We start from the raw sequence: 25276 nt of genomic DNA on the forward strand, positions 1-25276 counted from the left end.
TTTTATTTTATTTTATTTTATTTTATATTTCGAACTATTAATTAAATAATTAATGGGTAAAGATAAGAATGCAGGAGGTGCAATTATAGCTACTGAATATACACCAATCAAGAATGATGATACAGTTGAATTCTTAAGTGGTAATAGTAGTAGTAGTAGTAGTAATAGAAAAGAGAAAATAAGTAGTACCGCTAGAGATGAAGTATCGACAACACCAAATGATAAACTACCAACCTCTATCATCTTTATTATGGGCAGTGAAATATGTGAGAGATACTCATTCTACGGTATAAGAACGATTCTGGTCATCTATTTAACAACCTTTATGCTGTACTCTGATGACCAAGCAACCACTGCACTTCATACATTCAATTTCGTTACTTATTTTCTGTAAATATTTCACAACCATCACGCATGAAAGTTTCAACTAATTTGTAATATAAAATCACATATATATTATATTATTAGTCCATTGTTAGGTGCATATTTAGCAGATGGTGTAATTGGTAAATTCTATACGATTCTCTATTTCAGTTTAGTTTATTCGGTGGGTGGTATATTCTTGGCGTTATCCGCCACTCCAAGTGTCATCGGAGAGGATCCCGAGAAGAGATCGCCATGGGCATTAATCTTAGGTCTTGGTTTAATTGCAGTTGGAACTGGTGGAATAAAGGTTAGTAGTTACTTCAAACACGTGATCACCACGAATGGATATATATTTATCGACCATATTATTATTATTATTATTATTATTATTATAGCCAGTTGTTAGTACATTCTTAGGTGATCAATTGGAGAGAAATCAAACACATTTATTACAACGTTTGTTTCAGATATTCTATTTCAGTGTTAATTTCGGTGCTACACTCTCTACATTCTTGGCACCGATTTTCAGAGCTAAAATATCATATTGGTTTGCATTTGGAGTGCCTTCTGTACTGATTTTGATTTCAACTGTAATCTTTGTGGTCGGTGCCAAACGTTATAAAAAACGACCCATTCAAGGTTCGATTATGTTGACCGCTGCTAAAATCGTTGGTTTCGGTATCAAAGAGAAATTCCTATCACTACGATACAGTTGTAGATCCACCCCAGTCACTCATTGGTTAGATAGAGTATGAATATACAAATATATATATTGTAGTTTATATTTAATTGGTAATAATACCAATAACTAATTAATCACAAATTTTGTAGTCAAAATCAAAATATGATAGTCATACAGTTGATGCTGTGAAAGCTGCTTTAAACGTTTTATTGGTATTTTTATCATTACCATTCTTTTGGGCGAGTAAGTAATTGCTTTAACTCAATTTGTGATCATCATCATTCACTATCAATTGACTTACATTAATAATAATAATTGTTATTTAAACAGTGTATGATCAATCTGGAAGTAGATGGACACTCCAAGCGAGATCAATGAATTTATCACTTGGATCGATTACAGTGGAACCCGAACAAATCCAAACATTAGGACCTGTGTTAGTACTTATTTGTATTCCGCTAAGTGAATGGTTAATATATAGACCATTAAGAAATAGAAATGTAAATATTCAATTCAATTATTAACATGTTAATAATCAAAGTAAAATCAATATGACTAAGCATTTTATCATTGTGTAAATCTACTACTATATATATATATATATATAGATTCAATTCCATCCACTTAGACGAATGATTATTGGAATGTGGCTGGCGGTTGCATCGTTTGTATTCACAATGTTTCTACAATTGAAAATCGATGCCAATCCACCAAATACAATCTCTGTTTGGTGGCAAATCATTCAATATCTTATTATGACATGGGGTGAAGTATTTATATCTATAACTGGTTTAGAATTTGTAAGTTGTTAATAAATTAATTATTATTATTAATTATTAATTAATTATTATTGTTTATAGGCATATTCACAAGCACCATCAAGTATGAAATCAATTATTATGTCCGGATGGCTATTATCAATTGCTTTTGGTAATTTGTTTGTTGTGGTAGTAGTGGATGCTATCCATCTGAAAGAACAATGGCAAGAGTATTTATTTTTCGCATCGGTGATGGCATTCTTTACTTGTGTATTCATGGTGATAGCCTATCGCTTTAAATCTGCAGATGACTCTATCATACATTACAACGCTGAAATCGATGAAGATACCTCTGAAGATTCTATTCATAAACATTTAAATCAATTCCAAGCTAATAACAGTAACAATAGAAATAGAGATCTATCAGAATCCAACGATACACTTTTAAACAGCAACAACAACTATGACAAAGAATATGATGATAATAATAATAATAACGATGATCGTCATTCACTAACTTCATCATCGAATTCATACCAAATATAATGTAAAAATGTTCAAAACTAAATTCTTGGAAATTGGTGTAGTCTGTTCCTTCATTTTTTTTTTTTTTATTAATTTTTGGATGCATCTTTTATTTTTAATAATTATTACTTAATTTGTTGTATTCGATTCAATGGAGATTAGATTGAGAAGTAAAAGATCAGTGTAAGATTGAGAGAAGAAATTAAGAGTTCAGAAAAGAGAATGAATTCGACTTCTCATATTGAGAAGAAAATTAGAGTGTTGAACCCTACCTCCAATAATAATAATAATAATATTAGTAGTTCAACTTCTTCTTCTTCTTCACCTTCTACATCTAATATTGGTTTTGGTTTTGGAAAAACATTGCCGCTACCTCTACTTCCAAAGAGGAATATCAATATACCAACCTTAAAACCAACACCGACTATTCACAATAATATTAATAATATTAATAACAATAATAGTTCAAACACAAGGAATACTATTATAAAGACAAACACATATAATAATAGTAATAAAAATAGTGTTATTATACCAAATAATAATAATAATAATAATAATAATAGTGGTATTAATAAAGCAATACCTTTGCTATTAAACAATAAAAATAGGATTGTTAATAATAATAATAATATTAATCCTAATATTAATAATATAAATACAAATTTAAGACAGCAGCAGCAGCAACAACAACAATCTATCCAACAACAACAAAAGGAATCTTTAGATATTGATTTTATATTTGATAATGAATCACCACCTCAGATAGAGTTTAACTTTGATGAAGTTATTAACGGTAGTGATGGTGGTGGTCAGAATGTTCAGAATGTTCAGAATCATGATAATTCAATGGTATTGGATAGGAATAATGGTTGCGATATTCAGAGCAGTACAAGTGTAGACACATCAATTGCAAATGAAAATAATACGACAACAACAACAACAACAACAATGTTAGACAACCATTTTGTTACTATAAGTAATCAATCAACACAACCTATATTCTCACCTACTCCACCTGTAACAACCATTTTGCCTTTAGCAACATCGACATCGAACACAACATCAACAACAACCACAGCAGCAGCATCTACAAATGGATTAACAATAACAGCGGCAATGATTGACGCCAGCAATAGTCAAGATAGTGGAAATGTTGACAATATCAATCATCTTAATATTATTCATAAGCAATCACCAAAGAGATCAAGACCTGAACCTGACGAAATTACCACTACCAACAACAATGATAACAACGATAATAACAATAACATTACTGATATTGAACAACAACAACAACAACAACAACAACTGCAACCACAACCACTTGATTCAAACAATAATAGTATTGCTGGAGCAATAGCAGTAGGTGGACAACCGAGTTTATTGAATTTGGATGATAGTACTGACTCAGCACTTATCAATGATAATAATGAGAGTTGTAATGCTGGTGGTGGTGTTGGTGGCGGTGACACTAGTTTTATATCTCATGTCTCTGCTACACCACAAGATATAATTGATAGCATACCATCTACAACAACGACTACTACAACGACAACCACAACAACTACATCTACAACTAATAACAATGGATCACCCAATTATAATAAAAGACCGATTTCCAGTGTTGAATCACCACCTCCACAAACTTTAATTAAAGACAATGACAATGACAAAGAACAAAAACAACAACAACAACAACAACAACAAATAATAACACCGAAAGTACCAGATTATAACCCACCGACTCAATCATTCCAAACATTTATAACACCACCAACTACGGAGGTATCAGTTTTGCAATTGAAAGAATCTGATTTCATATTTAAAAAGAGTTCAATCTCTGCTGAAAATGTAAATATCAAATCTATATCTACTTTATTAAATTGTATTTTTTAATAACTTTTAATTCAAATAATAATAACTGTATCGATAGGAAGCAACATGTGATATTTGTATAGATTATTTTCATGCATCAGGTAATCATAAAGCATGCACATTAAGATGTGGACATATATTTGGAGAAAGGTAAATGTTTTTTTAATTTAATTCTTTTTTTCAAAATGCATTTGATTTCCGATTGTTGTTAACACTCATTCTCTTCTACTTTTTAGATGTATAAAGAAATGGTTGGAAACCAAGAGAGCATGTCCAAATTGTAATTCACCTGTAAATAAAAAGAATGATCTAATACCGCTATATCTACCAAAGGCGATGATGTGTGAAATCGACCCTACAGAGGATGCACTACACCTCAGAAAACTACTGAATGCTGCCGAACGTGAGAATCATTCACTCAAAAAGAAACTATCGAGTTTGAAACAAAAATTTGATCACAAGTAATTATATATATATATCTATTCAACGAAACATATATAGAGAATTATTAATTAACAATGTATTTATCCTACTACTTTATATATATATAAATAGAGAACAACAATATAATATGTTATATTATTCTAAAAATACAAATTCAAATTCTTTTGTTAACAATAATAATACTAGTTATTATAAGCAACAGATTAAGATTCCGACGACTACAACTAATAATAGTAGTGCTGTTTCTACGCCAATATTATTATCAACAAAAACATCATCAACAACATCACCATCAAGAATTCCTTTATTATCACCTTTGTTGAATAATAATCATTCAACATTGGCATCATCAACGACACCAATAGCATCGACATCATCAACTTTACAAAATAATCCATATATTTCAACATCGACAACATCAACAACAAACACATCATCGAATTCAAGTACGAACCAAACAACAGATGTAAATCCAGATACAGATTTCAATATGGAAGCTATTTCATTTGTACAGCTGAAAGCATCGTATGTATTGGATTTCTCTGGTAAGAACGGTGTGGTTGTGGCATCGTGTGCACCCAACGGTAAATATGGAATAGTCAAAATATCTTCTTTGGATTCGAGTAAATCCGATTATATATATAATGCCCACAAAGAGTAAGTCATTAGTTTGTTTTGTCATATTCTTTTAGAACCAATACTCTATTTCTTTTACTAAACAAAACAAAACAAAACAAAACAAAAACAATATAGCCATATTAGAGATATAAAGATATCATATCATAATTCAAATGTAGTTTGTAGTGTTTCACAAGATAAAACAATCAAACTCTTCAATGTACATAATAAGAATCTAATTTGTTCGTATCCACTCCACTCTCCTGGATGGTCATGCGAATTCGACCAACAAGATGAAAATATATTTTATTCATCCACCTCACAATCGACTTTTGTATTCGATTTGAGAAATACTTTGTAAGTCCAAAAACAAATGTCATTATAATAATAATAATAACAAACTATTTTATTAATTATAAATTCAAAACAACCAAACAAAACAAACAAAAGAAATCCATTATCTTTCTTTCCAGCAAAGAACGGTAGTCCTGCTTTTAAATTGTTGAGTGTAACTCAAACATCGTATTGCTCTCCGATGTCAATGAGTAGCGGTGGATTTTTCGCGGCAAACAACAACCTTGGATATTACGAGAAGAAAGAGTCGTTACACGATTTCAGCTATTATCCAGTGTCGACACTCGCTGGCCAGTGCACCGATATCAGCTTCGACCCAACCAGCCACTACTATATGGCGTCGTTCAAGACCACTCCGACCTACGCAAAGAAAAGTCATTTCGTTTTCAAACATCTGGGCAGAGGCGACGTAGACGAGGTGAGAACGATATACACTGACACTCAACAACTTTCACTCTCGCGATCAACCATTTTCACATCACCGAGAAACAAAAATACCTATGCAGCCACCTGTAGCGAACCAAACAAAGCCGTTCACATTTGGAATATCAAGACCGGAAGGAAAGCACAGGTACTTACTCCATGCCAAGAGCCATCACTCAACCTTTTACACCTTAACTATCACGACGAAGAATATCTATTGAGTTTAAGTTCTCAATTTTTATATATTTTCAAGAATCAAAATGAATAATAAAATCAACGTTCATTTTCCAATTGTCAAAAGAATAAACAACGATTAAATTAATAGAATGGACTATCATATTGTTAAAGAATAAAACTATTCTAATTTAATAATCTATATTACAATAGGAAGAGGTTAGGTGATGATCCTAAAATAATTTTGTATCAAACCGCCAATAAAATGTTGGAACTAACAATAGTGGAATTTATTTATAAATATTCTTTAACATTTCAATAGTTTCATCTTTTATTTTCTAATATTTACCTTTAAGAAAGTTCAAATTATATGATTTTGTTTCTAACTGAACATTTCTAGGAGGTTTAAAGTTGTAACTGCAAAAGAAAACAAAGTTCTCTGAGGCAATGTCATTAACAATCTGGAGAACCTTTTCATCTTTACTCACACTTGAAAATTGTAAATAACTTTATATTCATCTTTTGTTAGCAATATCAAACCAATCAAACACTTAGCAGTGTTCTATCTTTGGTAAATAGTAGAGGTAAAATTGTTTTGAAAATAAACTATTGATCATTTATTTTTACTCTACTCATCATTACAATAACCCTTTTTTTTATTTTGATCTTTTACAAATTATAATAGATAACACAATCAATGTTAATTCATTCAGAGTCAACTCATTTTCAAATAAACATTAATGTCAGGTCTCCTCAGATTAAGTTCAAAGTAAATGATAATATTATATTAACAATGATAAAACCTTTTCATTTTGAAAAGACAATAGTAACTATTTTTAACAACGATACGTTCATATTTGCGAATGTCAAGTGAGAGAGAAAGCTATCTTTTGTTATTTTTGTATTCACCTTCAATTATTTCTAGAATTCTACTTTTAATAGCTGTGAAAAATTGGACCAGTATACATACGCAGTTGCATCAGCCAATGATCAAACGACATTTGATAACAGTAGATAGAAATGAGTGAACATATTCTTGGTACAAAATAATTGAAACTTCACATTACCGATAGTGAGATGTTATCATGATTCATTCATTACACTACTGTACACAACTTCGTTGTTTTATAAATGTAAGATGTTATTATTGATTGATGATATTGGTATATGCATGATCACTATTTTTGAAAACATTTAAATTAAGTTAATTTAACTAAACACTACTCACTCTCCAATACCACTACCACAAACCACCAACACACTCACTCTCTCACACATGACATGATTCTTTTCACTAAAATTATATTCAAAACATTCAAGAACACAAACACAACACAACCACATCACAAATTCAACACAACACAAATCAAACTCTATATACAATTGTTATAAAAATCAAAATCCAACCTCCTCTCGCAGGTTCAAAGTGTCAAATAATTAATCACTCTTGTATTAGAGTATACGGTACCATATTAAAAAAGAGAAGAGTGGATAAAAATCTTAACAATTGTTAATTTATCAATGATCAAGTAAAACAAATCTAATATATTTTGAATGTTTGAGAATTCCACAAGTGATGTACATATATGTCTATTTTTTATGAATAGATTTCAGTTTGTACCATTTTATCTTTTGTGTATTGCAATTGTTGTTTTTACTGTTGGTAAAGAAGAGGTGTATCATAACACTAATCTTACATTTTAATCTTCGGTTAATTTTTTTTTCATAATACATTTGACTTCAACAGGCAGATAATGAGCCAGTTCCTTATAAATAGTGCAATTCTTTCAAAAGTATTTCATTCATTCAAATCAAGTTAATTTTAGTAAAATACTAAACTTTTAAAACAAATATAAAAAAAAAAATAATATTTTAAAAATCTTGAAATTTTAAATATAAATCTTTAATAATTATAATTATAAATTTAAAAATGTTATACAGTATGTTTTATTTTAAAATATTAATAATAATATGTTTTAAATACTAATTTTATAAAAAATCTTTTAGAAAATCTTAATATCTCTTTTGGAAAATTTAATCAAAGCTCAATAAATCCAATGAATAATGAAATATATTCTCATGGTACTGGAATCTCTATCAATCAAGGAACCAATACTCTCGAGGCTAGCTATAGAAAGTTCTCTAGCAAAGTTGGAAAATTTGGATAAAATCAAACAAAAAAGATCATTTATATATAATTAATAATAATACAATATATTTTAATACTATCACACAAAGTAATAATATTTTACTTAATAATTCTTTAATCAATGTACTTTAAACAAAAATCGAAATAAACTATTAAATATAATAAAAATATAATTTATACTACAAAAAATTGTAAATCATTCAATAATAAATGGTTTTGTTTGGGAAAGGGTTTTTGTATATTAATACTTTTATATAATTACTACAAACAGAAAGTATTATTAATAAGTGTTTGAGTGGTGAAATAAAATCAAATCTTTATTGTAGATTAGTTCAATATTAATTTAAAATTATTATGGATGAATTGAATAGAAGTATTTTGATTATTGTATTCATACAAACATTATAAAGAAAATAAATGTTTTGAAATTTAATTTTTATTTCTAAATTGCCTCAATATTCTTTCTCATCTCCTCTATCTTTCTAGTTTCTTCTGGGTGTGCAGCTTCATAAGCATCAAGTGTAGCTAACATTTGTGCTTTTTCCTCTTCAATTGTTAAATGATATGTAGCTTCGGTGGATCTGATAAAAGCATTTGTTAGATCACCACTGATCAATGTATCAAAGAATTTACCGATATCAACGAAAAATTGTTTGATCTGTTCCCAAAACATTTTGACAAGACCAACTACAATCAGAGCCGCAGTAAGAATCAAACTGACTGGACCAGACCATGCTGTTGCTGTCATAAAAGTCAAAATGAGAAGTCCAAACTCCAGTGTAAACTCCACCACAGAAAGCGCAAGCATTCCCCAATCTTGATTCTGAATCGATGTAACTATATCGTAGACTGTGTATGCCATACTGACTACAACCATTACTGCCGAGACATATTTGACGATCGAACCAATCTTGAAGAATTTAGCAAACTTGGATGTATTGGTTGAAGCACTGGCTGCTCGGACTACTGCATCTTTTGGTGTCATTAGTGTCGATATCTTCTTGCCGACCCAAAGATAAGCATTGAATCCAGAGTTGGCTGCCTCTACAATAGAAGTGGTAACGTCTACTCCCGATGCTACAGTGTTAACCCATGTCAGAATCATCTCGGTGGTAGTCTGCTGGTTGTAACTCTGAAATCCACTATAGATCGCAGCGGTATTACATAAAAGCGATAAACCAGATGCCAGCTTATGCATGTTTGAATCGGTCCAAACCTTTTTGAAATCTACGCTGTCGTATTTCTTTTGAATGAGTGCCAAGAATTTAGTTGAGTCCAAAGTAAGCACGGATTTGGCGTCCAAACTGGTTGTCTTGAATTTCTTCTTGAAATTCATCTTGAATAGAGTACGTCCGAAATGAGCTGCCATCGTTGCATACTTTCCTTGGAATAGATCCTTGGTTTTACCAACGAGTTCATACCATGGATGGTCACTTTTGGCAGCAATCTTTTGGAGTGTATCTTTGGTGACTTGGTTGAACAGTTTCTGAATCTTTGGATTACCTTTCAAGCTACTTTTACCGATGAGAGCGAACAAAGTTGAATAGTATTCATTGATGACCTTACACGAAAGATTGAATGATGGATCCAATACATCAAGTTTAGATTTGAGCTCAGCAAATTTGTTGTTATCATTGAATGCTGTTGTCTTCTCGCTCAACTTATCCTTGACTTGATCGTAGAGTGCTTCCACCCATGTAGACTTGTAGGTATCTGTAAGTAGGTAGTCTTGGACCTTGGTGATCATCGTATCAGAGTTGTACATGTATGGAAGGAAATCGACACATTTCTTGGCGGTGGCAATGAATGTTAGTCTCATATTGACATTGGTAACGGTTTTACCACTTTGCATCTCCTTGAAATCCTTATTGACTGCCTCACCCTTGATAATATTATCTTGTTTTTTATCCTTCTTCTGTTGGTTAATCGACGACAGCAACCACAACTTGGCATATTTCGTAAGGTCTGCTGAGTATCCAGTGTCACTGAAAGTAGCTAGTATATCGGCTGTGAGCGTTGGTTTTGAGACGGACAATGCTTTCAAACCTTTGTCTTCGAGATGGTACAATATCACATTCATCAAATATGTATCAGCTTCTGTTTTAACAGCGTCCTCTTTGGTTGTGGTGTTTGTTGTTGAGTCAGTTACATCTTTGTAAGTGGTGAGTGCCATGAACTTTTCAGCGGTAAGAGTTGTGACATCAACCTTGGATGAACTTTCATAGCTCGTTTTTATTTGTGTTTTTCTCCATGTAAGAAAATCTGTTATGAATGATGTTGTTGGAGTAGTTGTTGTTGTCATTATTAATTATTATTAACTAACTAAATTATTTACTACTAAATTAATTAAAGTAAAATAACCATATGGTTGGTTTGATCAATTTTCACCATTATTGAAGAGTTACTTTTTCAAAAAAAAAATCAACACTAATAAATTGAAATAGATATCTTTATACTTTGAATGATCTCTGAGCAAAGATTACCATTTCGCTAAACCTTTGGGGTCAAAGAAAAACCACAAAAAAAAAAAGTTTACAAAAGATTTGCTCGTTTGCTCAAAAAAAAAAAATTCAAGTTCGCAAAACAAAATTTCAACCCAACAGACAGATTCACGAATAGGATTAATTAATTGAGGAGATTGCAAAAAATGATGTTTTGAGATCTAAATCTGGCACTTTTTGGTTAACCAAAAATAATCTCCAGTACTTTTGTTCAAAAAAAAAAAAAAAACTGTCACTTGACCATCCTTTTACCAAATTCAAATAAAACAGATATTCGTTTACTTTGCATTTTGAAGTGTTAGGATTATAGTTACACAATTTGGATCAATTATTAGTTCATAGGATATTTATTGAAATAATTATCAGTTCAAAGTAACAAAATTAATTAATTTATTGAAATGTTATAAAGTGTGGTTTATTTTTTTGGTGCGTTTGTCAGAATCCAATTTCTTAGAGCATCGACAGTTGGCTTGGCATCTGCGTTTACTTTTGTTCCAATATCGGTAAGCAAAGCGAGGGCATATTCGGTGTCGGTGAGTTGGTAAGATGCTTCTGTCGACTTGACAAAATTGTCGGATGGATCACCATTGAATAATTTGTCAAAGAATTTAATGACATCGGTGAATGATTGCTTGATTACATCCCAGAAGATTTTAACCAAACCAACGACAATAAGAGCGGCTGTAAGCATCAGTGACACAGGTCCTGACCACGAGGTTGCTGCCATAAAGGTGATCACCAGCATACTGAACTCCAGAGTGAATTCGATGATTGAGAGTGCCAACATTCCCCAGTCTTGATTCTGGATGGATGTCACTATATCGTATACGGTGAATGCCATACTGACCAAAACCAAGGCAGCATTAATATACTTTAAAACATAGGTGGGTTTGAGATACTTGGCGTATTTCGATACATTTTTAGCTGCACTACATGGTCTGATTGGTGGGTAACTAGACTTCATTAGATCGGCGATTTTATTGGCAACCCAAGTGTAAGCGCTCTTCTCTGAATTGATGGCTGTAATAATCGAGGTAAAGATATCGACACCGGACACTGCTAAGTTGACCCAAGCCAAGATCTTGTCGAGAGTGTTCATCTTGTCGTAACTCTTGAAACTGGCAAAGAGTATTGCAGCATTGCAGAGAATGAAAATACCAGCAACTGCTCGATGAAGAGTTTTGTCTTTCCATAGGTCGCCCAGTCCTTGAATTGGATCATTATTACTTTTCCTTTTCTTTTCCATTGCAAACATAAATCTGGCACTGTCATATGTAAAAACGTGGTCACTTTTGACACCTTTTTCTCTCCAAAGAGCTGTCTCGGCATTAATGAGCAGGTATGCACGTGAAATTTGATTGGCCAGCGATGCTACATTTCCTTTGAACATATCCTTGGCTTTAGCCAAAATGGTATACCACTCGTGGTCGGTGTTGGTCAAGACCTTTTGAATGGAGTCTAGAGTAACCTTTTTGAAAAGTTTGTGTGTCTGTGGTGTCTTTTTAATGCTACCTGCTCCGAGACGTGCATAGAGCTCACAGTAGTATTGATTGATAACATTGGAGGATAGATTGAATGATGGATCCAATATATCTAGTCGGGACTTGAGTGAGGTGAATCTCTCGGTATCGTTGAAATCCTTATCTAGCATCTTATCTTTACAAGCAGCGAATGCATCGTCAACCCATTTAGTTTTGTAGGTATCCTCCAATAGATAGGCTTGGACTTTGGCAATCATAGTATCAGAGTTGTACATGTATGGAAGGAAATCGACACATTTCTTGGCGGTGGCGAGGAATGTAAGTCTCATAATAACATTGGTAACGAAACGGTCACTTTGAATCTCCTTGAACTCCTTCTCCACTACATCACCCTTGACTCTGCTAGGCGACTTTGAATTTACGTTCTGCTCAAAGATCGATGACAACAACCACAGCTTTGCATACTTGGTGAGTTTGGTTGTGTATCCGGTGTCACTGAAAGTAGCTAGTACATCGTCTGCGAGTTTTGGTTTTGTGGTATCCAAAGCCTTCAAACCTTTTTCATCGAGATGGTACAATATAATATTCATCAAATATGAATCAGACTCTGTTTTAATCATATCCTGTTTGGAGGTGGTGTTTGTTGTTGAGTCAGTTACATCTTTGGTTGTTGCGATTGCCATGAACTTTTCAGCGGTAAGAGTTGTGACATCAACCTTGGATGAACTTTCATAGCTCGTTTTTATTTGTGTTTTTCTCCATGTAAGAAAATCTGTTATAAATGATGTTGTTGGTGTAGTTGTTGTCATGATTATTAAACAGTACTAATACAACTAAAGTAAAATTGATAAAGAGTAGAATATTTTAAATTTACTAAGCTAATTTATTTTATTATCAAGTTGTTTAACATCTTTAAACTTTTGCTCTCTTTAAATTTTTAGAGGTTTAAACTTTGCATCGAGAAGCTATCGTTAATTGAAATACACTGTTAATTAATTAATAAGATTTTTGATGGTATGAGTTTCTGACTAAAACCAAAAATATCTCATGATACATATTTTTGATAAAACTCTGGCGACTAACAGTTACTTCTTATTGCTAAAATGGGGTTATACAGTAAAATGATTACCCAGATCAATTAAATGATATCTCGAGGTTAAAAATGATGAATCTCGACGACTGTGGTGTTCCAAGTTTGTCTTTACATTCTTGTGAAGGGATAAATGCAAAACTGTTTTTTAAGATATTTCTTTGCAAAGAAAAACCCATCACCACCACGATCACTCGTTCATCAAAAAATTTAAATGAACTTTGAAAAAAAAAAAATAGTTTATGATGAATCCAAATTAATTAATTTAGGGTTACTTTTTTCTTTAACTTAGAACAACCTTTAAAAAATATCATATCCATATTATATAATTATTAAGAGAGTTTTTTTTATACTAAATAATAGTAGAAGTAGTTATAACAAAATGGCAGATAGTGAACCATATGCAATTGTAGTTCAATTTCAAACATGGAGGCTTTTAAAGACCACTAGGGAGCATCCTGAATTTGCCAGTATGGATGACACCACTCTGACGGCGCCAGACTTTTTGGCGTTGTCAACATTTGACAAAGATACTCAAATTGACTTTGTCAAGAAAAGAGCAGAACAATTCTTTGTCGATCTGGTTTGCTACCACTTAAGCGACGCCGGTCTGGCTGCCCTCGGAATGGCGAAACCATCGTTGAACGCCGATCTGTTGGAACTCATTCAAGACACAAAGATCTCATCTTACTTTCAAGCGTATGCTCCACTCTGGCTACTCCAAGCTATCTACCATTACGATGAGGGAGAATATACTTCGCAAATCAAAGGTGGAGCCGTGGAAAACAGAATGTTTGCCCTGAATCGTAGTAATGTTTTCATTCGTTTGACTATGATGATCTATCATATTGCCCTGAAACAATTGGTTCCGGCGATGTTGCCATTCATCTATTGGAGTGATGTCGATGTTTTCCAGGCAAGAGTCAGAAACTATTTCAAGGATGTAGGAAACACAACCAGATGGTTGATCGATGCCATTAAATGCCAGAATGCAGATGTCAAAGACCCATCGTTTTTCGATAGCTATCGTTTCAGTGAATTGAAAACCAAGCTCGATCTCCTCCAGCCAAACAATCGTCTTTCCAATGATCTACTTGGTGGTCTTCAATATGCACTGTTGGCATACTATGCTACAAAGAATCTTATCAACAATCCTCTCAATAGAAACATCGTTATTCGTTGCACAGAAATCGTTATCAATAGAATCGTTGAGCATCCAGAGAACAACAACAACGCAATAGTAAATACCATTAAAACTACGCTTGCCTACGATACTCCAACACTCATCACCAAACTTTCAAATCTAATGAACAAGGCTGCTTTGGAAATACCGTTTGATCAAGTGGTTCCCATTGAAAACAACTTCCAATCCACTGCTAAACCATATACACCAGAGCTGTTGGCTACTACTGATTTTGCTCCACTCAAAGACAACGCAGATTTTGCCAGATTTGCCAATGCCGTCTATTGTACTTGTCATGTCGGTGTCTTGGCATACGGTATTCTTAATGGTGAGGATGAAAGTAAAGTAATTTTCTATGATCCATCTTTGATCTATATCGGAGCTGGTCTGTTCATCTATAAATATGCCGATGCTTTGGATCAAGGAAGAATCTATAGTGCCATGGGAGAGTTCCTTAGAAGTCTCACCAATGAGATGGCCAAAGATGCAACCGATGTATTCTCTGCCTACAAGAACTTTGTTCCAAGAATGATTCATATAAACACACGTGATCATATTCTCCGATTGATTCCATCGTTCTATATTCTCACCCGTGATCAACAGGCATTCCAACTATTCAATAACTTGGCTTCGAGAATCTTAGATTGGGGACAGCTCGTCATTAACTTGCATCGTATGGATGAGAATGAAATCGACAACTGTATTCCAGGCTTGTTCACCGTTCTCAAGAAATGTGCATGCGCTGGTCCATCGACTGCTCTCATCCTTGGAAATGGTCTGTACGGTTTGTCGGTGGCGTCCAGAGTTTACCCTCAGCTCGAGATGACCGCTAAAAACTATGAGATTGCCTGTGCTGGTCAAACCGACATCTCTACTATCCCCGATCGTATAGGAGAGTTTATTGAGTCTGTCGATGAAGACCTCACAATCGACTATGACAATTTGCAGATTGACCACGATGAATGGGAGAGTTACTACGAATCACTGGATCCAAGAATTCAAAAAGGTCTCGACATTTTGATGCAGTATGAAAATGATAATCTCAATGATATGTTCAAACTGCTTGGAGCTCTGGAGAAGAAAGCAACCGAAAAGGAATTCAACAAGGTTACCATGCAAATTGTTCACCCTACCAAGCATGTAAATAGTGTTACCTCTGGAGACTGGACCAAGGTTGAGGGATCGACTGCCACCATACCCATCGCACGTCCAAGCACAATCATTGCAATGTTACAATTTTCATCGGATGTACTGAACAATCCAAACAGTGGTATATCGATTGATGTCACCTCTGCTCTCAACAACAAACTGATGACACTTGGAGGCATGAACACTTATCCATGGCCGGTGGGAACCAGTATAGCACATGCAAGAGATTGGTCCACAGGTTGCTCAATCACTCAAGAGATAGTTCAACCTGGCTTCTATGAATATGATATTAGAGCCAGAATTAGAGGTGCTCCCGCAACCGCTCTTATCCATGCTCCTGCTACCATATTGTTCATCGTCCCACTGTAAATAGAAGGAATTAAATAAAATTATTCAATTTATTATCAAAACCAATATTCCTAAAGTTAATTAGTTATTAAATTTAAACATTCCCTTTTAATAAAATAAATCAGAATTAAATGAGCTCAATGGCAGCTGGTACCAATTTGTCAGGTTCAGGATTGGGTTAATGGAGTATCTGTAACCTCTGACTTTTTTAACCCTGGATTTTAGTATTACAATTTAACAAAAGTGACTGCTGATATTTATCTTTCTCACCAATCAATAAATTCTTAAAAAGAACTATAAAATAGATAAAAGATAATAAATAAATATAATTTTCTTTGTAAAACCATAGAATTAATACTGATATGTGAGTTAAATAATTATCTTTAGATCTAAAGAGTTTTATTAGATTGTTTTTAGATTAGATTATTTGTTAATATTTAGAGATCAATTCCAGACTGTAGCTACATTTGCGACTCGCTCGTAAGAGGTAAAAGCAAAGATAACCTCTTTTGGAATAGGAACGATACGCTCAATAATGCGAAAATGTGAAAGCAGATCACCGGATCTTCCATCGAACTTAGGAATAGTTTGTAGGAGATTCTTGGCTGAGTGAGTGCTAAGGAAGCACGAGTACGCCTTAAGGAGTCATCTCTAACAATCAACAAGCACATAGAACGGCGGAATCCAAAGTTAACATGCAGTGATACTTAACAAAGTTGGCGCCACTGGTTGGTAATCTTATATTTGATATCAACTGCATCTTTGATCCTAATGAATCTACTTGTCATCTGAAAAGCTGATGACCAACTTACAATTGTTTAATGGGTACTAGCATTGCCTTGGCGGCTACCTTATTGTCCTTAGACGGACAACAGTAGCCTATCTATAGAAACAAATAATCTAATCTAAAAAAAATTTATCTAAACATAGGAATTTACTAATATTGATATAACAAATAATAAAAGGAAAAAATATATCGAAATTAGTGGGTGTAAATGAATATTATTATTATTTGTCTGTTCCCACAAAATTGTTATATTTTTCCAAAATTCATCAAAACTAGTACATTTAATTGTATGATCATAAAATAAAAATAGAATATATTAACACTCTTAATAGAGATAACTTTTAAAAAAATTTATCAGACTATTCCAATGATATTTTAAAAGCAAATAACAAAGGATTAAGAAACAAGCTCTAGCTGTATCCAAATATAAATAAATAAAAAAAATACATTCACCATTTAAAGGGGGTTATAAGAATTTTTGCCAGTTCAGCTTTGTATACTTTTATTGATTGCTATGGCTTTTATTTACAATGGCATGATGAATATTATAGCACCTGGACCATTAACCGAACCAGTGTGTCCTTTAGAAAAACGTAATCTCGCACGAATATCATAATTATAGAATCCTGGTTGTAAAAGGTCAGATGTTACCGAGACACCATTAACCCAAGCTGGAACCTGGCTAATAGAGGTACCTACTGGCCATTGAGCATCATTTAATCCACCATTTGTCATAATGTTACCATTTAATGCCGATGTAACATCCAAACTGACGGTACCATCGTTGTATACAATATTCGAGTGGAATTGTACAATGGCAACAACCTTGCTTGGACGACTGATGACAATAGTGGCTTGAGAACCTGGAATTGGTGTCCAATCGGCAGAGGAAATACCATTACCATGAGTTGGAACCTTGACAACTTGAGTGGTCACCTTGGTGCTCTCGATTGCTGTCAAACGCTTCTCCAAGCTCATGAATTTCTTGAAGAGCTCTGTAGTGGCACTGCAGCACGGTGTGAACTCAGTGAGTTTAGAACCGGCAATATCTATGGTATAGTATTTACGATCACCATTCTTATCGAGAGCGACCATCACATCCTTTTGATTGGAAAACTCTTGGAAATATTGAAAGTCCAAGTTTGTAGCTAGTGCTGCACGCAACAATGGTGTGAAACCAGTGTTTGTCAAGATGTCACCGGAAATAAATCCATTTACATCCATATAAGATACTAAACAAACTCTACCATCACTTGTCTTAAACATTAAGTAATCTGACCAAGTTGACATCCATTTTTGCTGTTTTGAATGAATAGTAACTACATGTTAGTATTTATAATAAAGTCATTTGATTTTCAAATTATAATAATTACAGTCCATAAAAGAGAACCATTCAAAGTATATGTAGCATTACCATCGCTTCTATAGTTTAATTCATAACCATCGACTCTTCCATTGAAAACTAATGTTGCCATTTTTATTTAAATGTAATATATATGTGTGTGTGTGTGATAGAATAAGTTGATGTAATTTGCAATGTAAAGAGTTTAGTTTATAGTTTATTAAACCTCTTTATTGTTTTTTTGTTAACATTTTTTTAAAAGATTTTTATTTTAGTTTGAAAAAGAAACTCAGATCAATTAATTGGTGCGAGATAACCACAAACAAATTTACCAAAAGATTTTGATCAAACGACCAAACCATCAAAAAAAAAAAATCAAAAAATCAAAGTTTGCAAATCAAAAAAGTAACTCCACAGTCGCGAACAACATGGATTAATTAATTGAGGAGATTGCAAAAATGAAGCTTCGAGATTGAAATCTAGTCACTTTTTGGTGAACCAAAAATAATCTCCCAAAAATAAAAAACAAACTGTCATCTCTTCATCCTTTTTCCAAATTCAAATAATCGTCGATGAATGTGTATTTTTTTGTTAAACGAAACACTTTCACTTTGCTTAAACTATTTCAAACAAAAATATCAGTTTAGTTATCATTAATTTGTGACCTACAACTCTTTACATTTACAATTTATATTTAAAATATTAATGCATTGATTATCTCTAATAAAACTTTTATTCATTAGAATTAATAGATGAATTCAATTTAATGATATTCTAGATATATTTGATTATTATTGATTTGATTGAAAAATTAGTTTAGTTTAGTTTTATTTGTAGTAAATAAGTGGTTGTAACCAAACATCATTTTTCAAAGTGTCGAAAATCTCCATCTCATCATCCTCTGGTTCAAACCAAGAGAAAAAGCTCGGATCGTCTCCTTCCGATCGTTTTGTGATGTCCAAACCATTCTTCCATTGTATCTTACTGCTTGAAGTCTCGAGTGATTGATCGCCTTTTTCGAATCTATATTCTTTGAAAATCGATTTATTCTTTATGAATGAATTGTTACCAAAATTCTATAAAACAAACAAAACAGAGCAATTAGAGATTGAACTTTCGATAGATATAAAGGTAATAAATAAATTAAAAACTTACGAAAATGAATTTTACTGTTGTATGTGGAGAATCGGTGCATTCAACTTTGAAAGATGTCAGACATGACATTAAATCACTATCTTTACCTGTAAATAAAGATGATATCATTGGATGATTTTTAAACTATTAATTAAATTTGCAAACATGTTTTATTATTAGTTGATCAATTAATTGCACTAATCGCGATAATAGCTATTATTAATAAAGTTTAACTTACAACTTTAAACCAGAATTTAGGAATACTATCGATCAATGTATCTCTCTTCTTTGTCAACTTCCGATATCTTTTTATCCCTCTCCAACTCTGTCTTTAATATCTCTGTAGCCATCTTTTTCTCGATCTTCTCAATGTCGTCTTGAATCGATGAGATATCATCGGCAAGCTTTAACAATGCATCAAGTTCTTCATCTTCACCCTCATCAGCATCAACATCGCCTTCCATCGCTACATCATATTCTTCACCTTCTAATTCTTGATCAAGATTATCTTCATTCTCTACCTCTTCTTCTTCTTCTTCTTTTTTTGGTTCAACTTTGTTTTTTATTTTTAATGATTTTTCTTTCTTTACATTATTATTATTATTATTATTATTGTTGTCTTTATCAAGTTTTACTTTTTTATTAACATTACTAATGTTCTTTGTTTTAGCTGATGATGATTTACTTGTTTCTGGTGTCTGAGACTTTGTTGTTGTTGTTGTCGTAGTTTGTGGTGGTTTTGATTGTTTTTCTTTACTAATATTTGGTTTTGTTGTTGTTGGTTTTGTTGTTGCTGTTGTCAAAGGTTTGTTCTCATTTTTACTTTTACTTTTTGTTTGTGTTTGTTTTCTTTTATTTGTTGATGTGGTTGTTGAAGACATTTTTATATCTTTTTCGTCTTTATTTGAACTTTTCGGTTCAACGATAAGATTTTACTTCGCAATTTTAGTTTTTTTTTCATATTTTTTTTTTTTACATTGATTATTTTTAATTGAATTTAAGTTGGAATTACGTACAGTTATTATTCTCTTTCTCTTGGTAGTTTTTTTGGTTATCTTTGTGGGGGTAGACAAATTTACCTGATTTCGTGACGGCAATCTCTTTCAGTAGTAGTAGTACGCCTTTTGTTTTGTTTCAATTCGCTTGTCGAGCTCTGGGTTTAAAAGTTCTGGCAATATATCATTTATTTATTTATCTGAAACACAAACAATCAAAAAAATAAAATAAAATAAAAACAAAATAAAAATGAACAAATTTTATCGAAGTGCTAAAAATTTGAGAAGGAGATGATAACTCCTTTCCAATTATAGGGAGTCGGAAGAGAGAGATAGCAATTAATTCAAGTTGGTTAATGGTTAAACAAATAAATAAAATAAATATTTTTTATTTATATGATCACTAAAAAGGGTTGTTCTATTGACTGATTGATTTATTGACCAGTGAGTACAGGTTGTGGTTTGTAAGGGTAGATTTAATTTAAAATATTACAATCAAATTAATTTGATGTAATGATTAGTTTTTTTTTTTTTCTTGTGTCAAAAACCATTCGTGTTTTCCCAAAAGTCTGTAATTATTTTTAATTTTTTAATTGCTAAAATCGTAATAAATCGGTATTAATTATTAACAATCCTTAAGCAAATTGCTATTTAAATTCGACACAGTGCTAATCAACCAACCAAAAGTTAATTAAATGCAAATTTAATAATCATAGGTTAGTTGTTTATTATATAAATATAAATATAAATATAAAAATAGTTTAGTAAACTAATAGACCAACACAACAACAATAACAATAACAACACAATAGTAGAGTAGAGCAACACAAAAGATCTTTTTGACACGTTTCAATTCAACTAGTTTGTTCGGATTGATCGATCGTTCGTTTTAATTAAGTCATAAGTGTTTGTAATAGATATTATCTAGAGCAAACAAACGAACAAACGACAAACAACTATGCTAAGAGTTGCCCAAATAAATAAGTCAGTGTCGACACTGCTGTTGAATTTCAATTCGATTTCACCGACGATCGGTGGTGTCATTGCCAACAGTGTCAATGCAACACGTGGATCACAGGTTGTCTCTATTTGCAATGTTGATACTGCTGTTGCTGCTTCAGCTTTCAGTAGTAGCAGTAGCGGTAGCAGTAGCAGTAGAAGTTATAGTAGTGCTAATGCAGTGCATTCCTCAAATCCAAGAGTGAGGTCAACCGTCAAACCATATCGTCGTGGTGGAAAAAAATTTAGAAAAGAATTAAATAATAATAACAACATCAGCAGCAGCAACAGCAGAATTAGTAGTAGTAGTAGTAGAAACAATGAAGTAATTATTAATGAAAGTAATAATATTAATAACAACAAAAGTGATCCGTACTCAGTAGTAGATAATATTATTAATAAATATAAAGATGATAATAGATTTATTATGAATGAAGAGGAGGATTTCGATTTGGATTTTAAAAAGTTGGATGGTGCTGGTGATGGTGATGGCGATGATGTTGTTACTGTAGATACTATAACACCGGAACATGGTACAGAGAATGAGAAGAAACAACGTAGCAGTCTATATCCTAGAATCAAGAGGAACTACTTGGAGATGCAAAAGTTGGTGTATCAATTTAAATTAACCGATCCACTCTTTGTGCACAATAAGAATGTCAAAAGCATGTGGGATGCCGTCAGATTATCTCCTACCACTGAATTAAGTATATCGGAATCTGATATCGAGCAGATTGAATCGTATATACATTCAAAACAATCGCTACTCAATCAGAAACCATCAGAGAATCAACAACAACAACAACAGCAACAACAGAATACAACAGCTACAACAACAGCTACAACAACAGCTACAACAACAACACCAAAAACTCTTTTGGTTACACCACCAAGTAAAACAGAACAACAAGCCAAACAAGAAGAACAAGAAGTACAACGACTGAAAAGAGAAGCTGAGAAGCTAAAGAGAGAGGAAGAAGAGAAACAAAAGTTAGAGAGACAAAGAGCATTCCTCGAGGAGCAACAACGAAAAGAACAACAACGAAAAGAACAACAACTGAAAGAGCAACAACTGAGAGAACAACAACTTAAAGATCAACAGCTCAAGGAGCAGCAACTTAAAGAGAAGCAAGCTAAAGAGCAACAGTTAAGAGAGCAACAACAACTCCAACAACAACAGCAACAACAACAACAGCAACAACAACAACAGCAACAACAACAACAACAACTTAAAGAACAACAACAACTAGAGAAGCAAGCTAAAGAACAACAGACAAGAGAACAACAACACCAAAACAAAGAAAAACAAAAACAGCAATTCATACATGCACTAAAACAACAAGTAAAAGAAAGAGAGAACTCTGGAGATGATGGCACTGCTGGTAGTGCCGAGCGACCAAAATCAAAGTTTGTTGTTGATAGGGCAGTTAAAAGATACCCAACATCTTTGAATAGCAAGACATATTTGCAACCGTCATATGTCATCGCTGGAAAAGCAACGCTATTCCGTCAAGATACCTACGAGAATCTTTTATCTAAAAAATTAATATTAGAAGATGATTCAAGTAGAGGTAATCCTGTTGTAGATTCTGGATTTAACAACAACAATAATAACAATAACAATAATAATAATAATAATAATAATAACGATTATCAAAACGATCAACATCAATCATCATCGTCATCATCTTCATCATCAACAGTATCATCGATTTTCAACTTTAGAAACTTGGTGATTCTCGCTGTCATCTCTGGTGGTGCATACATCTACAACAACGATGATTTCATAAAGAAACTATTAGATAGTAGTAATGTTCGTTCTGCCAGAGTATTATTAACTGTATGTCAATTTGATAAATAATAATAATCTATAAGCAAAGCTGTTGTGTATAGTTACTAATTAGTTACTTATTATATAATATAGGGTTTTTATATAACATTCTATTATAAATATTATTTATATGGATTGGAGAGAGGTGATCCAGAGTTCCACGAACAAATAAAGATTGCTAACAAGTTGGCATCGGAAGCATTGGTCGACTTGTGTAAGAAGAACAAAGGAATCTTTATAAAGTTGGCTCAGATTCTCTCCTCGTTGGATCATATCTTGCCAACTGAATACATCACTGCACTCTCTGTATTCCAAGATCATGCTCCATACGTTCCATTCACACAGGTTGTTCAACTCTTTAAAGAAGAGACTGGACTACACCCAGATGATATGTATGACCTATCAACAAACAAACAAACAAACAAAAAAACAAAAAACTAAACTTTGTTTACTAACTGAACTTAATTTACTTAATTATCATTATTTAGATTCTCTGATTTCCAGAGAGTACCAATTGCAAGTGCATCATTGGCACAAGTTCACAAGGCAAATCTCCAAATGCCAAATGGCGAGATACAGGAGGTTGCTGTTAAAGTTCAGTATCCCGACTTGACAGAGCGTTTCGAGCAGGATATTCGTTCGGTCTACAATGTGATGATCTACATCAATTGGTTCTTCCCCAAGTTTGAATTCAGCTGGATGCTACCCGAAGCAACCAGTTGTCTGCACCAAGAACTCGACTTTATCAACGAAGCGAGAAACAGCGAGAAGATTGCATCGCTCTTCACCTACAACAAGCAGCTCTACATTCCAAAGATCCACTGGGACAAGACTACCAAGCGTATCTTGACGATGGAGTTCATTCACGGTGTGCGTATCGACGACAACAAAGGACTGGAGAAACTCGGAATCAACACTGAGGAACTCTACTATTTGTTCTCCGAGGTGTTTGCCGAGCAGATTTTCATTCATGGATTCTTGCATAGCGATCCACATCCCGGAAACATTTTGGTGAGAAGAATGGCCAACTCTAGTAAACCTCAGATGGTCCTACTCGATCACGGACTCTACAAGCAGATCGACGAGACCGTAAGAATCAATTTCTGTCATTTCTGGAAATCGATTTGCACCGGTGACATCAAGGGTGGTGAGTACTACGCTCGTCAACTCGGTGCCGGTGACTACGCCAAGTATCTCGGAATCCTCCTCAACTTGCGACCAGAGAAATCCAGAGAGAATCTTCGTAATATGAGAAGAGAACTTGGCGACCAAACACTCACAGCCATCACTGACATCCTCAAGAATCTACCAAAAGAAATATTATTGGTATTGAAAACAAAGTATGTATAAATAATTATTATTCTTAATTTTAATTATTAATTGATTGATATTAATATATATTATTTTTAATAAAAACTTTTATTTTAGTAATCTTATAAGACAAATTACAAGTCATTTTAAGATTGAAAATGGATTTATGTTGATGGCAAAATCATGCATAAAAGGAATCTATCAATCCAATGATATTGTATCTACTTTTAAATATTACTACACATTGTTAATGTTTAAGGTAACAATCAAACTTGTTACTCTGGCAGCCAAATTTAGTGGAAAACCACTTATTCAACAGCCACAACAACCAATGGCTTTCCCACATTAAAAGTTAAATTCAAGATGGAAGAGGAGAGCAAAAGTTAAAATAAACAAGCAACAACAAACTTATTTGTTGTGGTGTAAAAACAACAAAAAAAAAAAACAAACAACATCACAAAAGAATAGTATATTTTTTTTGCCCCTAAATTAATCAAAACGCACACAATTTTGGGAAATTGTTCATCCTTATTTTTTTTTGTTTTTTTTGGTTGTTTATTTTTTTTTGTGCACGACGGTCATTAAATGGAGCCAAAATAATCAAAATCCAAAAAATAGGCACAAAACAGATTCTTTTTTTTTTGTTTAAAATAAAAATATAAAAAAAAGATCAAAACCAAAAAAAAAAAAAAAAACAACAAAATCTTTGTAGGGATATCTATTTTAAAATTTTTTTTTTTTATCTGTTTTTATT

The 25276-nt window shown here is 32.9% G+C and overlaps 9 protein-coding genes across 9 annotated transcripts; 5 read left to right on the forward strand and 4 right to left on the reverse strand.

The window, feature by feature from the left end:
- Window positions 1-52: 52 nt before the first annotated feature.
- PPL_06404 (POT family MFS transporter) lies at window positions 53-2352 on the forward strand (the record flags this gene model as incomplete). The annotated part of the gene is made up of 7 exons (XM_020577261.1): window positions 53-390; window positions 469-673; window positions 762-1115; window positions 1198-1291; window positions 1379-1548; window positions 1657-1848; window positions 1909-2352. 7 exons carry the CDS (start codon window positions 53-55, stop codon window positions 2350-2352), a joined length of 1797 nt encoding a protein of 598 aa, XP_020432935.1.
- A 201-nt stretch (window positions 2353-2553) lies between these two features.
- Window positions 2554-6316, forward strand: PPL_06405 (uncharacterized protein; the record flags this gene model as incomplete). The annotated part of the gene is made up of 6 exons (XM_020577262.1): window positions 2554-4185; window positions 4268-4359; window positions 4446-4670; window positions 4765-5310; window positions 5407-5628; window positions 5722-6316. The coding sequence occupies 6 exons, from the start codon at window positions 2554-2556 to the stop codon at window positions 6314-6316; spliced, it is 3312 nt and encodes a 1103-aa protein (XP_020432936.1).
- A 1836-nt stretch (window positions 6317-8152) lies between these two features.
- On the forward strand, window positions 8153-8390 carry PPL_06406 (uncharacterized protein; the record flags this gene model as incomplete). The annotated part of the gene is made up of 2 exons (XM_020577263.1): window positions 8153-8162; window positions 8230-8390. 2 exons carry the CDS (start codon window positions 8153-8155, stop codon window positions 8388-8390), a joined length of 171 nt encoding a protein of 56 aa, XP_020432937.1.
- Window positions 8391-8813: 423 nt separating this feature from the next.
- PPL_06407 (uncharacterized protein) lies at window positions 8814-10673 on the reverse strand (the record flags this gene model as incomplete). Its single annotated transcript, XM_020577264.1, has 1 exon — window positions 8814-10673. One exon carries the CDS (start codon window positions 10671-10673, stop codon window positions 8814-8816), a length of 1860 nt encoding a protein of 619 aa, XP_020432938.1.
- A 319-nt stretch (window positions 10674-10992) lies between these two features.
- Window positions 10993-13162, reverse strand: PPL_06408 (uncharacterized protein; the record flags this gene model as incomplete). The annotated part of the gene is made up of 2 exons (XM_020577265.1): window positions 10993-11076; window positions 11360-13162. The coding sequence occupies 2 exons, from the start codon at window positions 13160-13162 to the stop codon at window positions 10993-10995; spliced, it is 1887 nt and encodes a 628-aa protein (XP_020432939.1).
- A 663-nt stretch (window positions 13163-13825) lies between these two features.
- Window positions 13826-16144, forward strand: PPL_06409 (uncharacterized protein; the record flags this gene model as incomplete). Its single annotated transcript, XM_020577266.1, has 2 exons — window positions 13826-15651; window positions 15775-16144. The coding sequence occupies 2 exons, from the start codon at window positions 13826-13828 to the stop codon at window positions 16142-16144; spliced, it is 2196 nt and encodes a 731-aa protein (XP_020432940.1).
- A 263-nt stretch (window positions 16145-16407) lies between these two features.
- Window positions 16408-18385, reverse strand: PPL_06410 (uncharacterized protein; the record flags this gene model as incomplete). Its single annotated transcript, XM_020577267.1, has 4 exons — window positions 16408-16417; window positions 16628-16774; window positions 17440-18209; window positions 18284-18385. The coding sequence occupies 4 exons, from the start codon at window positions 18383-18385 to the stop codon at window positions 16408-16410; spliced, it is 1029 nt and encodes a 342-aa protein (XP_020432941.1).
- A 1264-nt stretch (window positions 18386-19649) lies between these two features.
- On the reverse strand, window positions 19650-20267 carry PPL_06411 (uncharacterized protein; the record flags this gene model as incomplete). Its single annotated transcript, XM_020577268.1, has 1 exon — window positions 19650-20267. The coding sequence occupies one exon, from the start codon at window positions 20265-20267 to the stop codon at window positions 19650-19652; it is 618 nt and encodes a 205-aa protein (XP_020432942.1).
- Window positions 20268-21339: 1072 nt separating this feature from the next.
- sqpA (glutamine-asparagine rich protein) lies at window positions 21340-24871 on the forward strand (the record flags this gene model as incomplete). The annotated part of the gene is made up of 5 exons (XM_020577269.1): window positions 21340-23220; window positions 23305-23603; window positions 23700-23894; window positions 24198-24401; window positions 24640-24871. The coding sequence occupies 5 exons, from the start codon at window positions 21340-21342 to the stop codon at window positions 24869-24871; spliced, it is 2811 nt and encodes a 936-aa protein (XP_020432943.1).
- Between the last annotated feature and the right edge of the window lie 405 nt (window positions 24872-25276).

The sequence above is a fragment of the Heterostelium album genome (genome assembly GCF_000004825.1).
Source record: "Heterostelium album PN500 unplaced genomic scaffold PPL_contig15, whole genome shotgun sequence".
In the NCBI taxonomy this organism is placed as follows: Eukaryota; Evosea; class Eumycetozoa; order Acytosteliales; family Acytosteliaceae; genus Heterostelium; species Heterostelium album.